The sequence below is a fragment of the Coregonus clupeaformis genome, chromosome 29, assembly GCF_020615455.1.
Source record: "Coregonus clupeaformis isolate EN_2021a chromosome 29, ASM2061545v1, whole genome shotgun sequence".
NCBI classification, from domain to species: domain Eukaryota; kingdom Metazoa; phylum Chordata; class Actinopteri; order Salmoniformes; family Salmonidae; genus Coregonus; species Coregonus clupeaformis.
The window spans coordinates 36,350,535-36,366,283 of NC_059220.1; the positions used below are offsets into that span (position 1 = coordinate 36,350,535).

A 15,749-nucleotide genomic window follows, 5' to 3' on the forward strand; every position below is an offset into this window, starting at 1 on the left:
GGTGCACTTCACAAAATAGATGTCATCATGAGGAAGGAAAATTATGTGGATATATTGAAGCAATATCTCAAGACATCAGTCAGGAAGTTAAAGCCTGGTCGCAAATGGGTCTTCCAAATGGACAATGATCCCAAGCACACTTCCAAAGTTGTGGCAAATTGGCTTAAGGACAACAAAGTCAAGGTATTGGACTGGCCATCACAAAGCCCTGACCTCAATCCTATAGAAAATCTGTGGGCAGAACTGAAAAAGCGTGCGCGAGCAAGGAGGCCTACAAACCTGACTCAGTTACACCAGCTCTGTCAGGAGGAATGGGCCAAAATTCACCCAACTTATTGTGGGAAGCTTGTGGAAGGCTACCCGAAACGTTTGACACAAGTTAAACAATTTAAAGACAATGCTACCAAATACTAATTGAGTGTATGTAAACTTCGGACCCACTGGGAATGTGATAAAAGAAATAAAAGCTGAAATAAATCCTACTCTCTGCTACTATTCTGACATTTCACATTCTTAAAATAAAGTGGTGATCCTAACTGACCTAAGACAGGGAATTTTTACTAGGATTAAATGTCAGGAATTGTGAAAAACTGAGTTTAAATGTATTTGGCTAAGGGGTATGTAAACTTCCGACTTCAACTGTAACATGCTGTTTCAACATACACATCCAGGCATTGCAAACTGACTCTCATATTTGTGTAATTGCTGAACCATGCTCATGCTTTTGTTTGTCTTTTCTATGTGTCCCTCTGCCCTCCAATTGGACAGTCCTGAAGACTGAAAGACTGTTTTCTTTCTTTGCCATCCTGCACTTTTATAGTCAGTACAGAGCTCATCATTGAGTGGGGGAGGTGTTGACATTTCATTATTTCTCCTGTCTTTTTCTGTCTTTTTCAGTAGAAGAGACCTTTTCTATTTCTGGATTTGAACTTTGAAATAATAGTTACACGACAGACACTGTTGTTCCAATACGGTTTCCATAGGATCAGAGAAACAGAACTCATCTTGAAACAGGAAAATATACAACAAGTTTCAAGTAAACGGAGGACTTTTAATTTGAAGCTTATTGCTCGATTTGGACCCGTCAATGTCGCTGATTTCCAGGAGCTCAACTGTGCATAATTTGCTTCACAAAATCCCACAAACGTGAACGAGCCAGAAATAAACATCGCGAGAATGTAATTATGTGTGAGAGTCAGAGGTTTGAAACTGTATTATAATATAATATAATATGCCATTTAAAAGTCGCTTTCATCCAAAGCGATTTACAGTAATGAGTGCATACATTTTACGTATGGGTGGCCCAGGGAAATGAGACTTTTCAAAGCAATTTTTTGTATCTCTTTCTTTGTAATAGTGTATGTATTCCGTAATTTGGAATTGATCTCTTCCCACTGGGCACATAAGTCAATTCAACTTCTATTACATGTTGGAAACAACTTTGATGCCCAGTGGGTTTATTGTGTCACAGTGAATTTTATAATCTGCAGTTGTAACCGGCACTGTACTGCACGGCAGAGGCGTTGTGTGTGATTGATTGGGACTATAGACGTGGACTTCGGAGATCAGGCTGTTTTAATGAATCAGAATTCTCTCTGCATCCAAAAGAAAAGACAAAATATTTGTAGAGCACAAATATGTTCTGCCCATTGTCGCCTCTTTCTACAACATAGACGCACAATACAAAGGACTGGGATCAGTCGAGGAGCTAGCCATCGTTCACACATACAATACATTAGCTAGCTAGTAACCACATTTTGAATTCAGAATGTTAATATCATCCTAAAAAGTACAATTACATTAAAATTTTTTAGTCATTTAGCAGACGCTCTTATCCAGAGCGACTTACAGGAGCAATTAGGGTTAAGTGCCTTGCTTAAGGGCACATCGACAGATTTTTCACCTAGTCGGCTCGGGGATTAGAACCAGCAACCTTTCGGTTACTGGCACAACGCTCTTACCCACTAAGCTACAATTGCATCTTAACAATACCATCCACTCATGAGTAAACTCTAAATATACAACATTATTCATGAACAAAACACTGTGTGTATGACTTTGTGCTTGAAGGAATCTAACTTTTCTAAAGCGTGCCTACCTCTCATATGCATCAAAATTATTTGAGCACGAGCACGCAGGGCAAAACGTAAGTACACACTCTCCTATTCCCAGGATGCAGGCATGCATAATAACAAATCAACATGCTATATTAATATATGAACATTGTTAAATTCAGAAAGTCCTTTAACAACTGTTACATTCATCCCTCCTGAATTTCACCAACCTTGTAAAACGAAACAAAATAATCTACCAAGCTCAAGGCATAATTCTGAATTCAGCTCAAAGCTACCCATAGGGTTCAGGGCAAGTGAAAGTTGGTCAGACCTTCAACTGCACGTAGATGCATAGTGCCTCTTACACTATATCTACCTTCTTAGCCGTAAAATAAACTGTAATTCTGTACTATATCTCTGTACTATGTTCAACTTGCACCTTCTGGGGGATTGACTCAATTAGTCTCTTGACAGGTTTAACTACCCTCCCTGCCCTTGTGTGACCCACCACTGGGCTAGGGGCCATGGTGACTAACAGTGGTTCTGGCCTTAGATCATTGATCAGAGGAGGGTTTGAAGGAATCAGCTCCAGGATCTCAGAAGTGCTTCCCAGGTCATTTTCCTCAGGCAGGCGAGGTTCTTCTGGTTCTGTCTTTGCATCCGATGTCCTCAGCTCGGAGTAATCGCTTGAATCCTCCGCCATCCAAGATGCGCTTTTCTCCCCAGAGTCCTCCATGTCTTCCCTGTCCAATCCATCACCAGAATGCGTTGCCACTTCTGCATCTACATTGATCGAAGGTCCTGCAGCATCACTGTCATTGAAGTACTCTGAATCATAAATTTCAAATGGCAGGAAGTTCACCTGCAGCAGTAGATTTCTGTGAACCACCTTCTCTCTGCCATCGCGGCCTTGGATTCTGTATGTGTGAGTAAGTGGATTGACTGAAGTCTCTGTGAAAATCTCGGGATTCCACTTGTCAGCCAACTTGCGACGGCCCCTTCTATCCTTGTTGGTGATGAGGACACGATCCCCCATGGACAAACTGATGCCTTTAACCCGCTTGTCGTACTCCCGACCTTGTCGTACTCCCGACCTTGTCGTCTCTGTTGCTTGTCAGTGTGCCTTTGGGCAACACTCATAGCTTCCTTCAGCCCAGTGATCAGCGTCTCGACATACTTGTTGCAATCCACAACACTGGAGTCGTCCAAGACATTGTGGAACATCACATTCACTGGTAGCCGAGGAACCCTACCAAACATGAGATAGAATGGAGCATAGGCCGTGGTCTCGTGAACAGTGGCATTATAGGTGAATGTCAATGACTGGATTTGTTCAGGCCAATGTTCCTTGGTTTTCAGGGGTAGACTCCTGAGCATGCTGCCTAAAGTCCTGTTGAAGCGTTCAGTCTCTCCATTCCCCATAGGGTGATATGCCGTGGTTCTTGACTTTTGGACACCAGAGCGCTTAAGCAATTCTGCTATTAACTCGCTCTCGAAATTCGCGCCCTGATCAGAATGGATCCTTGCAGCAAATCCATAGACACAGAAGACATGATCCCACAGTTTACGAGCTACTTGCTTGGCTGTCTGGTTTCAGCATGGCCATGCACGGGCAAGTTTAGTGAAGTGGTCAGTCACCACCAGAACGTCAACTGAGTTCTTCTTACTGTCTTCCGCTGTTCAAAAATCCAAACAAACAAACTCCACGGGAGAGCAGGTTTTGATGCTCTCTAACGGGGCTCTAGCCGCTGGCTCTGGAGTCTTTGCTAGAACGCATCTCTGGCAGCAGCGTACATACTTCTTGATGTCTCTCTCCATTGCAGGCCAGAGAAACCTCTGTCTTGCCAGGGCTAGAGTTCTAGCCTGGCCTTGATGTCCTGCAAGGTCGTGAATGCCGGTCATTGCTTTGAGTCGCAACACCTCTGGTAAGACATAGTTGGAATTTTCTCCGGTTTGTGTGACTCTCTTTAATGACACGATACAGAGCTCCCTCTCTTAGGATCAAGCAGTCCCACTGCTTCATCAGCAACAACACTTTAGAAGAAACATCATATCGGTCTCGTCTGGTGGGCCGTTTCTTATTGAAGACGAAAGGGATGACCTTGGAAACCACAGAGTCTTGCAGCTGGAGACCTCGAAGTTCCTCATGCGAGAGTTCAGGCAAAGTGTCAATACCAGGAGAAAGCAGCTGTTGGATGTTGGAACCAAGCTGGATTGCTTGCATCTCCGTTGAACATTCCCAGTCGATATGGAGCTGACATATAGCTTTCACTTCAGCAGTGGTCAAGGAGGTTATCTCTTGGAGATAAGAAGCCCACCGGAAGGCATCTTGGACATCATCATTTGGCGTCCCAACAGCCTCAGACAGAAGTGCTAAGTAGGACTCCCTCATAAGTCTCCGCGCGGCAGTCACTGCGAAGGGGTCGCGGCTCAGTGCATCTGCAACTGTATTCTTGCTGCCTGGGATACGCTTCAATCGAAGTTGTACGGCGCAAGCTTGGCAACCCATCTTTGCTCGCAAGCGTCCAGCTTGGGTTTTGTCATGATGTACGTTAAAGGGTTACTATCTGTCCAGACAGTGAACTCGTGCCCCTTAAGCCAGTGACTGAATTCCTCACACACGCTCCATTTTAGTGCTAGAAATTCAAGTCTGTGTGCCGGATACCTTCTCTGCGACTTACTCAGGGTCTTGCTTGCGAATGCTATGGGCCTTGCTTTATCTTCACCTTCAGGCACTTGACAAAGCACAGCCCCGAGACCATCCAAAGAAGTGTCAGTGAAGAGAATGTACGGCCTCTCAAAATCAGGGTGAGCCAGCACGACACAATTCAGAAGAGCATCCTTCAGCTTCTGGAATGCAATGACACACTCCTCAGTCCAATCCCACTGTTGCCCTTCTTCCTCCCATCTCTTCCTCTTCTCTTTTGACCCCCAGTGAGTGCAAACAAAGGCTTGGCTATGGAGGAACAATCAGGAATGAAGTGCTGGTAATATAATACCATCCCCAAGAAGGATTTCAGCCTCCAAGCAGAGGGAGTACACATTTACATTTTAGTCATTTAGCAGACGCTCTTATCCAGAGCGACTTACAGTTAGTGAGTGCATACATTATTATTATATATATTTTTTTTCATACTGGCCCCCGTGGGAATCAAACCCACAACCCCAGAGTTGCAAACGCCATGCTCTACCAACTGAGCTACATCCCTGCCGGCCATTCCCTCCCCTACCCTGGACCAATTGTGCGCCGCCCCATGGGTCTCCCGGTCGCGGCCGGCTACGACAGAGCCTGGATTCAAACCAGGATCTCTAGTGGCACAGCTAGCACTGCGATGCAGTGCCTTAGACCACTGCGCCAATCGGGAGATAGCTGAGCTTGGCTCATCTTGGCAATGGCCTCCACCTTCTCAGCGTCCACTGACACACCGTCCTCTTTAATGATATGTCCGAGGAATTTCACTGTTCTTCGTAGGAAGTGGCATTTCTTTGGTGCTAGTTTGAGATTGTTGGCACTTAGACGGCTAAACACAACTTCAAGTCGCTGCAGAGCCAGTTCCTCGGTGGGTGCAAAGACCAACAAGTCATCTAGGTAACAAAGGAGATTTGAGAAATGTAGGTCCCCAAATATACTTAACATCATTCTCATGAAAGAGGCCGGGCTGTTACACAGACCTTGTGGCATGCGATTGTACTCAAAGTCCCATCGGTGTGGTAAAGGCTGTGTACTTCTTGTCCTCTTCATGAACTGGAATGTTATAAAATCCTGAGGTCAAGTCCATGGTGCTGAAAAATGCACTGCCACCAAGGGCTGCGAGGCAATCTGCTTGATGAGGAAGGGGATGAGCGTCCTTCACCGTTCGTGCATTCATCCACCTGAAGTCAGTGCATAACCTCAGACTCCCGTCTTTCTTCCATACCATGACTAAAGGGGAGGCATACTCACTAACCGACTTGCGTATAAGGCCTACTTCCTCCATATCTGTTAATACCTTCCTCAGCTTCAGGTAATGAGCAGGCGGAACCCTTCTGTATGGTAGGCGGAAGGGTCTGTCATCAACCAGATGGATACGGTGAACATAACCCCTGGCTTCTCCGCAGTCCAGATTATGTCTTGAGAAGATGTCTTCATATTTTGTGATGGTATTCACAAGCTTCTCCTTCCACTGGTCAATCACTTGGCATCCATCAATGTCGATGTCTCCTAATCCTAGATCAGACAGTCTTTGTTTCAGGTTGTGGCAGCCATTGTCATCCTGCTTCTGTTCCACTGGGGTGTTCCTCACCTCATGAAGGCCCTGAAAAATTGTTGCATCCTCAACAGCCAAGCATGTAGACACATCGGCCAGCTTCATGTTACGTCTTAGAGTGAGATGTTTATCTGAACAGTTTACTACCTTTAAAGTGACCAAGCCATCTCCCCACATGGGCGTAATAACTCTACCCACAAGTATGTTTTTGGGCATGACCTTTGACCTGGTAGGCTCGACTATTACAGTGCTGCCTGGAGACAATGCCACCTTTTTAGGAAGTTTACCCCAAACTAAGTGTTCAGTCTTGGGAAAAAGAGTCACAGCTTGAGTGAGCTTCACGGTCCTAATCTTGCCATCAACTTGCTGTCCCTTCCATCTTGTGACACTTGTCATCATCTGCAGAAACTGCTCACCCTCTGGTGAGTGAGTCTGGCCATCCATGTTGTTGACTAGCTTCCAGTATTCGTCAGTGCCCTTCATCTCATGCAATAGATCCTTAATGACGTTCGATCCCAGGATAAGATCATCACGCTGTCCAGGAACAACTAGGGTGGGCACTTTAACATCAATCCCATAGAAACACTTTGGTGAGGCCTTCTTCCCCCCACAACCCACTAACACTAACTCTTTAGGAGGCTGATATTGCTGAGGAAGGGCACCTGCTTCCAAAAGTCTCTGCTCAGTAGGTTCACTCAATGTACAGGCCATAGACCCAGTGTCAAGCATGCCCTTAAGCTGCACTTTCCCATGTACAGACACAGAGGTGTAAAATAAATCTGAAAAAGCCTCAACCGCTTGTGAACCTAACATAACAATTTTCTCTCCTTCTTTCGCATCAGAGCACAACATCTCATATGTTTTCTCAAGATCATCAGATTCTTTCCTGGGGGTAGACAGTTGAACACCCACATTTCCCCCCTTCACCTGTGGGCGTGTCAGTTTAACGGTTGCTGCTGTAGTGGGTTTCTCTGCTGCTGTGTTGGGCGTCTCTCACCGCCGGGATTGGCATAGCGTTCCCCCTGTTTTGGACAATTTGATTTCCAATGATCTGGGGAAAAGCACCAGAAGCACAGGTTCTCATGTCTACAGTGTATCACAGTGGAGTGATCTGTTGAGCCACAAACCCTGCATTCCCTACGCCTGAAGGGCTGGGCGGGGAAAGATGGCGCCCTGGCCTGTGTCTGTGAAACCATAACAGGTGGTATGCTCTTCTCTAAGGTACGTTCAAGGAGGTGAATGAGCCTCTCGATACTTGCACTCTGCCCATCTTGTTTGGCGCTTGATGTGAGAGAAGTGTCACTGCACGCACCAGCATTGGCCCCGCCTTCAAATTGAGTTTTCTGGGGATGTACTGTTACTTGCTTTGAGGATACAGCGGTAGAATGACACATGGTGGCCTTTCTGCGGCGTTCATGTTCATACATTCTCTCCTGTACTTCACTCGCAGTCCATTTCTCAGCAGACTTGTATTGGAATACTGCTGCCAGTTTGGGGTCGGGGCAGTATGTTACAAACATCATGACGACATCTGAGTTGTAACTGTCAATCTTCTTACCTTGTCTCTTAAGACCCTCGTCAGCAACATCTACGGCCTTGTTCAATCGAACCCAATACTCCATAACAGCCTCTCCGGGTACAGGTTTAGTATTGTAAAAATCAGCTAAAGGCATGCATGAGTAGGCCAATTAGCTGAAATTCTGTTTCAGAATGTCAAATACAATCTCTGGCTTCTCTTTAGGATTAACAGTTGTCTCATTGCGTAAATGTATCTTTACCATGTCTCTTGCTTTGCCAGATAATCGACTAATCATCTCATCCGATTGTTCCCCAACAGGACATCTCTTCCTCCTCAAGTATATTCTCATCAACTCCTCCCATTCATGAATGGAGCATTTGTCTGTACCATCTCCTCTATATGTAGGAGGTTCCTTTACATCTGATTGCATGATGAACTTCATTTTACTGAGGTCTACATATCCTGCTGACTCTGAGTGATGATCACTTATCTTTTCTGTACTTACTGGTGGCTCATGAGTGCTGGACCTGCCACTCTGTATTTCCTCCCTAATGGAGCTCCCTATTTCCTGGGCTAGCTGAGTGACCAGCTCAGCTAAACCATCTACAGGGGCATTTTGATTAACACTAGATGAAGGGCTTTCATCAGTATTTTTAGTGGAGCAAAACATGGGGGAACCTACTGCACCTACACGCTTTACAGGTGTTTGATCAGGGTATGAGAAAAACCTCCCCTTCCCAGCAGTGAATTTGGGTTCATCATCACCATTAAAAGATGCCATGTCACTAAACCACTAATGTTATGTTAAAATGTCTGTTGATGAACACACTTCTATATTAGTTAACCATAAACAGCACTCTCAATACATCGTTTTCAGAAAAGAAATAAACAAGAGAGAATATAGACTGCAGATCCGCTTTTTGCCACAAGGCGGCAGGAGTACCTTAATGATGTAAACAGAGTCTCTAGAGCAGCAGGGCCGCGGTGATTGAGCTGACGTCGATGAACGATGAATCCGGGTCTAGAAGGACCCATAACCGGCACTGTACTGCACGGCTGTATCTCTGCATTGTGTGTGATTGATTGGGACTATAGACGTGGACTTCGGAGATCAGGCTGTTTTAATGAATCAGAATTCTCTCTGCATCCAAAAGAAAAGACAAAATATTTGTAGAGCACAAATATGTTCTGGCCATTGTCGCCTCTTTCTACAACATAGACGCACAATACAAAGGACTGGTATCAGTCGAGGAGCTAGCCATGTTCACACATACAATACCTTAGCTAGCTAGTAACCACATGTTGAATTCAGAATGTTAATATCATCCTAAAAATTACAATTGCATCTTAACAATACCATCCACTCATGAGTAAACTCTAAATATACAACATTATTCATGAACAAAACACTGTGTGTATGACTTTGTGCTTGAAGGAATCTAACTTTTCTAAAGACGACAGAAAAAGCGTGCCTACCTCTCATAGTGCATCAAAATTATTTGAGCACGCAGGGCAAAACGTAAATACACACTCTCCTATTCATTTACATTTACATTTACATTTTAGTCATTTAGCAGACGCTCTTATCCAGAGCGACTTACAGGAGCAATTAGGGTTAGGTGCCTTGCTCAAGGGCACATTTACGTCATTTAGCAGACGCTCTTATCCAGAGCGACTCACCAATTGGTGCGTTCACCCTATAGCCAGTGGGATAACCACTTTACAATTTTTTGGGGGGGGTAGAAGGATTACTTTATCCTATCCCAGGTATTCCTTAAAGAGGTGGGGTTTCAAATGCCTCCGGATGCAGGCATGCATAATAACAAATCAACATGCTATATTAATATATGAACATTGTGAAATTCACAAAGTACTTTAACAACTGTTACAAAGTCAGTTTCATTATGTTTTCATGTGCCATGATTCTGACATTTGACATATGATCCTCATAGGATTAGGTTACATAGTTTCAGTGGTGCAGTAAATGTAATCTCAATTCAATACGATGTGCATATACATATAGCCAAATAAGATTTCCCTGAAGTTTCCTCTGGGGAAAAACAAAGTTATTCTATTAAACCCATGTTCACTGACTGTAATCTGTGACGCAAGTGGCCTAATATGTTTGTGACGTTCCACGGAACCCACGTTATTGTTTAAAACTCGATTCTGATTGGCTTGCAGGACATTCAACGGTGTGAATTATAAATTAAAATGTGCTTTTACGTCAGTGTGACAGATTCACATTACCGAGCGTGTCTCAAACGGTCCTGCGCTTTTATCTGCATAACGGTATCTTCACGCACGACTGGATAGGCCTTTTGGATACGCTTGTCCAAGGTAAGCATATGCGTCAAGCTATAGCCTACTTTTAATGTTTTAGTTCCGAACTCAAAATACTCAAGTCAAGTGATTTATCGTAAAAGTGAGTTGTTTTGACTGATCATTCCAATGGCCAATGCTGTTATAGGACTATGAGACCCTCGGCTATATACTTTGATGAGACAATAACAAGCATAGATTATGCATTACGCATTGCACGAGTCAGTGTCCAGGAAGGAAAATAAAGTTGCTATTTTTGCGAATAATCAGTTGACACTGACTCGTTCAATGGGTAATGCAAAATCTATGCATGTTATTTGCTCATCATAGTATATAGCCCAGGGTCTCATAGTCCAAAAACAGCATGGCCACTGCAACCCTCATTGATGGAATATTCCATATTACCATGGCAGTTATGCATTACAAATTCACAATATTACTTGTATTTCAATGATTCATAAAGGCCCAAGACATAAAGTAGCCTGCAATCATTCCATTGCTGACCCATCTGATGGTTATCACTTAATCTAGAATCATGGATACCTTTCATGTGAGTACTCACACACCAGATTTTTTACATACCTCAGAAGGACCAACTGGGATTGCAATATCTGGAAGCACTGTCTCGTGTACAATTGTTAATGTTATCTCTGAAATGTCTAACAAAATGTTGACTTGACCGTTTCATCAAGATCTGCGCATCACAAGTTGGATCTAGTGGTCAAAATTGGGACAATGTTGCCCAAAATAAATGTTTTCATGGAGGTAAGCACTACACTTCTGATGGGTTTAAAGATTGTACCGTATCACTTTATCTAAAAGTTTGAAAGTAAACCCCAGCTGTTGTTATTCTTTTCCCAGGGAAGAACAATCCCCCATATGCCTTGAATGTTTCATTGCTGAACAACCATAGATATTTTTCCTCTAATTTGGCTCACGTTCCTCCAACAGCGAACAAGACCTGCCAACAGAGCTCACTGGAGCAGGGAGACATCCCGTCATCCCTTCGGCACCTGACAAAGTACACTTTTTTCTTCTAAATAACACTATAGTAACATCTTCTGCACAAAGGTCCATTCCTAATAAGATTGGTGTTAAGTGAGAAAGAATCCTAAAGATGGTCCAATGGGCATTGTCTGAAGCCTCTCATCACCTCAGTATGTTGAACCACCTGATTTCCTGTAGGATTCAGATCCTGCTGAACGATGTTAAGCAGTCGATTAACCACATGCAGGGGAAGCTGAACACCATGCAGGGGCAGTGTATTGAGTTGCAGACTGCCATATCTAAGGTAGTGCCAGATGAGTCTGAGATACAGAAGAATAAGTATATGATGGTATGGTGATAATGATTGAGATGGTGATTATAATAATGATGACTAGCGGTACCCCACCCTACGGGCGGTAAATCATTGGATCTGATTAATTCAGTTCAATGCAATTCAATCTTTGAGGACTGCAACCATAGAAATACAATTTATTTATGCTACTAATAAGCTATTGTCAACTTCCCATCTATGGTTATTTTGCTCATTGCTCACTGTGAATTGCTCACTGTTACCATTTGTGTGCAACTATTATTGATTTCTCTCAGAAAAATTATTTGGTTGCAAATGTAACTGGGGCCATGTAAATAATTGTTAGGCTACTCATTTTGAATCCATTGGTGGCAACGTGTGGGACCATAAAAGTCTGTGTGCGACTGGGCACAGTAAAATAATTTGGTTGCTGACCTGCCCTACATCATAGAAGGCCCCTCACCATATGCCGCGTTCAAGTGCAAGTCGGAACTAGGAAACTCTGACATTTCTGATCCCAATTTTCTTACGTGTGAAGTATCAGAATCAACCAATAGGAAACTCTATGCAAATAACTTATATTCATTTTAACTCTGAGGTTCCAAGTTTCCGATAGTACGTGAATGCGTCAATAATTGCCATGGTAATTTTAAATGTTCAGTCAGTGAGCATTATGGGTAATTGTCCTACATACTTACATCAAATGCTTTATGACAGCATCATCTCCTGTAGTTAAGAGTGCCATTCCAAACACATATTTTTTTAAATAAACAAAAATACAAAACACAGCGGAATATGCCTAAAATGAAGAACATCCACTCAAAATTGTAGAAGGAGATCCCCCCGCAGCAAAGAGGCTTACGGTATTATAATATATTGTAGATAACATTAATGTAATTTGTGTATTTACAGTATCAGTACACGTACAAATGAATGTACATGTTTGGGATTGATCTACAATGAGTGTACAAAACATTAAGAACAGCTTTCTAATATTGAGTTGGGTGGTGGACCAATCTTGATACACACGGAAAACTGTTCAGCGTGAAAAACCCAGCAGCGTTGCAGTTCTTGACACAAACCGGTGCGCCTGGCACCTACTACCATACCCCATTCAAAGGTTCTTAAAAATGTTGTCTTGCCCATTCACCGTCTGAATGGCACACATACACAATCCATGTCTCAATTGTCTCAAGGCTTAAAAATTCTTCTTTAACCTCACTCCTCCCCTTCATCTACACTGAGAAGTGGATTTAACAAGTGACATCAATAAGAGATTATAGCTTTCACCTGGTCAGTCTATGTCATGGAAAGAGCAGGTGTTCTTAATGTTTTTCACACTCAGTGTATGTGACAATGATGTTATAGATTGTGGTTGATATTTTAGGGAATTACTATGTGTTCTATATTATACCTGCAGATCATCCCAGCAGCCGACGTTGCTGTACAGAGTGGGGGGGGGGAAACATCCAACATCGCTGGGCAGGGGGAGGGGATCCTCCCAAAAGCCAACTTTGCTGCGCAGAGGGAGGAGGTCCTCCGAGCATCAGGCCTCATCCCTGCACAGAGGGATGGGATCCTCCAAACAACCAGTGTCCCTGCACAGAGGGAAGGGATTCTCCCAGCAGCCATCATCACGGCACAGAGGGAGGAGATCCTCCGAGCATCAGGCCTCATCCCTGCACAGAGGGATGGGATCCTCCAAAAAACCAGTGTCCCTGCACAGAGGGAAGGGATTCTCCCAGCAGCCATCATCACGGCACAGAGGGAGGAGATCCTCCGAGCATCAGGCCTCATCCCTGCACAGAGGGATGGGATCCTCCAATCAACCAGTGTCCCTGCACAGAGGGAAGGGATTCTCCCAGCTGTCATCATCACTACACAGAGGGAGTTGATCCTCCTGATGGCCAGTGTCACTGCGCAAAGGAAGGGAATCTTCCCAACAGCCAGCGTCCCTGCTCACAGGGAGTGGATCTTCCCAAAGGCCAGTGTTCCTGCACAGAGGGAGGGGATCCTCCCCACAGCCAGCGTCCCCTGTGGAGAATGGAAACAATCATCCACAACCACCTCCCATCATCCCCATGTTGGCACCACTGTTGAAATGGGATGGTGGAGTGTGTACTCCACCTGTGGATTTCTATTCCAAGAGAAGAGGTCATTTAAGCCTTATCTTATAAGTAAAGACATTGCCATTGTGATAGCGTGGGAATAAGTTGTGACAGACCAAATGTGTATGTATGGCTCATGTGAGTGTATGGCTGTAATACTTTCATGCATTTTCTACATAAAACAGGTTTAGCTCTATTTTCTATTTACATTTTCGTCATTTAGCAGACACTCTTATCCAGAGCGATTTACAGTAGTGAGTTTATACATTTTCGTAATCCAGTCAATCTCTCCAGGATATCGCAGGGATTTTTGTGATATTTGCAGGCAAATATGCTAGATTTTGCTGCGGCAATTCTTGCGAAAATGAGCTGACAAGGGAAACATTTGTTGACGTGTGGCTTGATTGAACCTTATTATGCAGTAAATGTGCTTTTTGTAATATGTTAATGGGTCAGTTCTATGCGATAATATTGCGATGATTTGACTGTTTTATGCCGAAATACATTTACATTGAAATAATGCGGCGATTGGCAAATTTGCAAGCCCTCACATAATATGCCGGGATTTGTTGATTTTGAAACAACAACAAAAATGTGATCGCAGCATCCTTGAGGAACCTTCCAGTAATCCCTGTGACTGCTTGGAGGTTAAGATTGGGTTGTAACAGAGCAAGACGTTCCTACCTGTCAGCTAGTGATTGTTCTGTATGGTGACATGAGCAGTCGCCTGACTTCTCCCACTTATTACAGATGTCCGGCTTAGATATGTTGAGCATCCTGCTATGATGTCCATCACCAAGCCAGAACACTCCGAGGCCAACCCTCAGTGCCAGACTGGCAGCCGGCCGGTGGCTGAGCCCGAGACCCCTGCTGTTCACAAGAACAGTGGAAGCTGGCTCAGCTGGGTCTTTGGGAGTGGAAAAGTTAATAAGAAGGAGGTTCATCTACCTGAGGACAAAGACAGATCTGTAAGGAACCTGTTATTTACAGTATATTCTATGTAGAGACAATTGGGTGGATTATTCATTTTTCATTTTTGGCTTGCTTCACATTGCTAATATCTTCTTCCTCAGATTGTCTGGGATCCAACTCTGCACAGATGGGTTGACAAAACTGAGCCCAAGGCTGAGGTATACACTTAAATTACATTCAATAAAAAGCAGTGAAAGACCATTGTATTTCAACTGTGCTAATGTTACTAACAATTTAGAAAATGTGTTGATGTGTTTTACAGAACAAGCTTGTACCACCAACTCCACCGATGGGGATGTATGGATTTCAGGGGAACCCTGGCAGTGTCCCCAAAGGAGTGAATCCTTACTCCATGAAAGCAGGTGAATATTGTTTTAGACTACATGTGGTTTAACTCCAAGAATCTGTCAGCCAATCATAGCTTTCCCTGGTGATCTCCTGCTAACACCTTTCCCACTACCAGCAGGTCTATGGGGCAGCAGATACCCTACAATGCATTACACTGATGGGACCAACTCAAAGCCTCCAAGCCAGGGGCCTGGACCACTTCCTCGACAGCTCTCTGGCCTGCTCCCTCCCTCACACTTTGACCTCATGGCACCAATGATTGTGCCACCTGACACTCTACCCTACTGATGTATGAATCTGGAAAATCCTTCCAAAATGTATCCATTCATCATTAACTGAGCTTTTACTTTAACATAGCAAAAGGCTGAAGTAGCACGGATGTTAACTATTTTTCTTTTTGTCCAACAGGCCAACAGGCAAATTCACCATACATTTTTCAGCATAAAAAAACGTCAGCATTGAACATTTATTAAAAGATCATCTTTTAATTATATCTCTCCTTCGGGTCGTCATGTTCAATTTAATTTGATGTGTTCTATCATAATTTACCATGCTCATTGCTTGCGCATTGCTTTACGTTACATACTGTACAGACAAGTATATTTGACACACAACAAACCCATCTAATGACACTGGTTTTATTGTCTCATTGGTTGATTCAGGAAATGTAACTCATCTGCTTGACTGGAAACAATATTATTATTTAATTCAGAGGGCACATGGTTGGTGATTGTAGACACAGGTTAACTCAGTTGATTTTAATTGCTGAAAGGCCAAGGCGAGTGAGCACAATTGAGAGATGGTCCGTGCAATCCAGGTTCCTTGGGACGTCCTTACCCCATTGAAGTTGAAATGTAAAATGGTTAGGGTTAGGTAAGGGTT

The 15,749-nt window shown here is 43.7% G+C and overlaps 2 protein-coding genes across 2 annotated transcripts; both read left to right on the plus strand.

The window, feature by feature from the left end:
* The first annotated feature begins 3,945 nt into the window (after positions 1-3,945).
* On the plus strand, positions 3,946-13,651 carry LOC121545070 (uncharacterized protein KIAA0754-like). Its single transcript, XM_045208971.1, has 4 exons — positions 3,946-3,979; positions 11,094-11,163; positions 11,328-11,433; positions 12,860-13,651. The coding sequence occupies exons 1-4, from the start codon at positions 3,946-3,948 to the stop codon at positions 13,649-13,651; spliced, it is 1,002 nt and encodes a 333-aa protein (XP_045064906.1).
* On the plus strand, positions 13,550-15,287 carry LOC121545069 (protein transport protein Sec16A-like). Its single transcript, XM_041855437.2, has 5 exons — positions 13,550-13,593; positions 14,298-14,515; positions 14,621-14,677; positions 14,782-14,881; positions 14,983-15,287. Exons 2-5 carry the CDS (start codon positions 14,330-14,332, stop codon positions 15,153-15,155), a joined length of 516 nt encoding a protein of 171 aa, XP_041711371.2. The 5' UTR covers positions 13,550-13,593; positions 14,298-14,329; the 3' UTR covers positions 15,156-15,287.
* The last annotated feature ends 462 nt before the right edge of the window (positions 15,288-15,749 follow it).

Excerpts from the sequence above, each read along its gene's own strand:
- LOC121545070 (XM_045208971.1), top strand. The coding sequence starts at position 3,946 with ATGCCGGTCATTGCTTTGAGTCGCAACACCTCTG. Across the intron at positions 3,980-11,093 it reads TTTGAGTCGCAACACCTCTG|CGAACAAGACCTGCCAACAG; the intron begins GTAAGACATAGT and ends TTCCTCCAACAG. Across the intron at positions 11,434-12,859 it reads TGCAGACTGCCATATCTAAG|ATCATCCCAGCAGCCGACGT; the intron begins GTAGTGCCAGAT and ends TTATACCTGCAG.
- LOC121545069 (XM_041855437.2), top strand. The coding sequence starts at position 14,330 with ATGATGTCCATCACCAAGCCAGAACACTCCGAGGCCAACCCTCAGTGC. Across the intron at positions 14,678-14,781 it reads AAACTGAGCCCAAGGCTGAG|AACAAGCTTGTACCACCAAC; the intron begins GTATACACTTAA and ends TGTGTTTTACAG. Across the intron at positions 14,882-14,982 it reads TCCTTACTCCATGAAAGCAG|CAGGTCTATGGGGCAGCAGA; the intron begins GTGAATATTGTT and ends TCCCACTACCAG.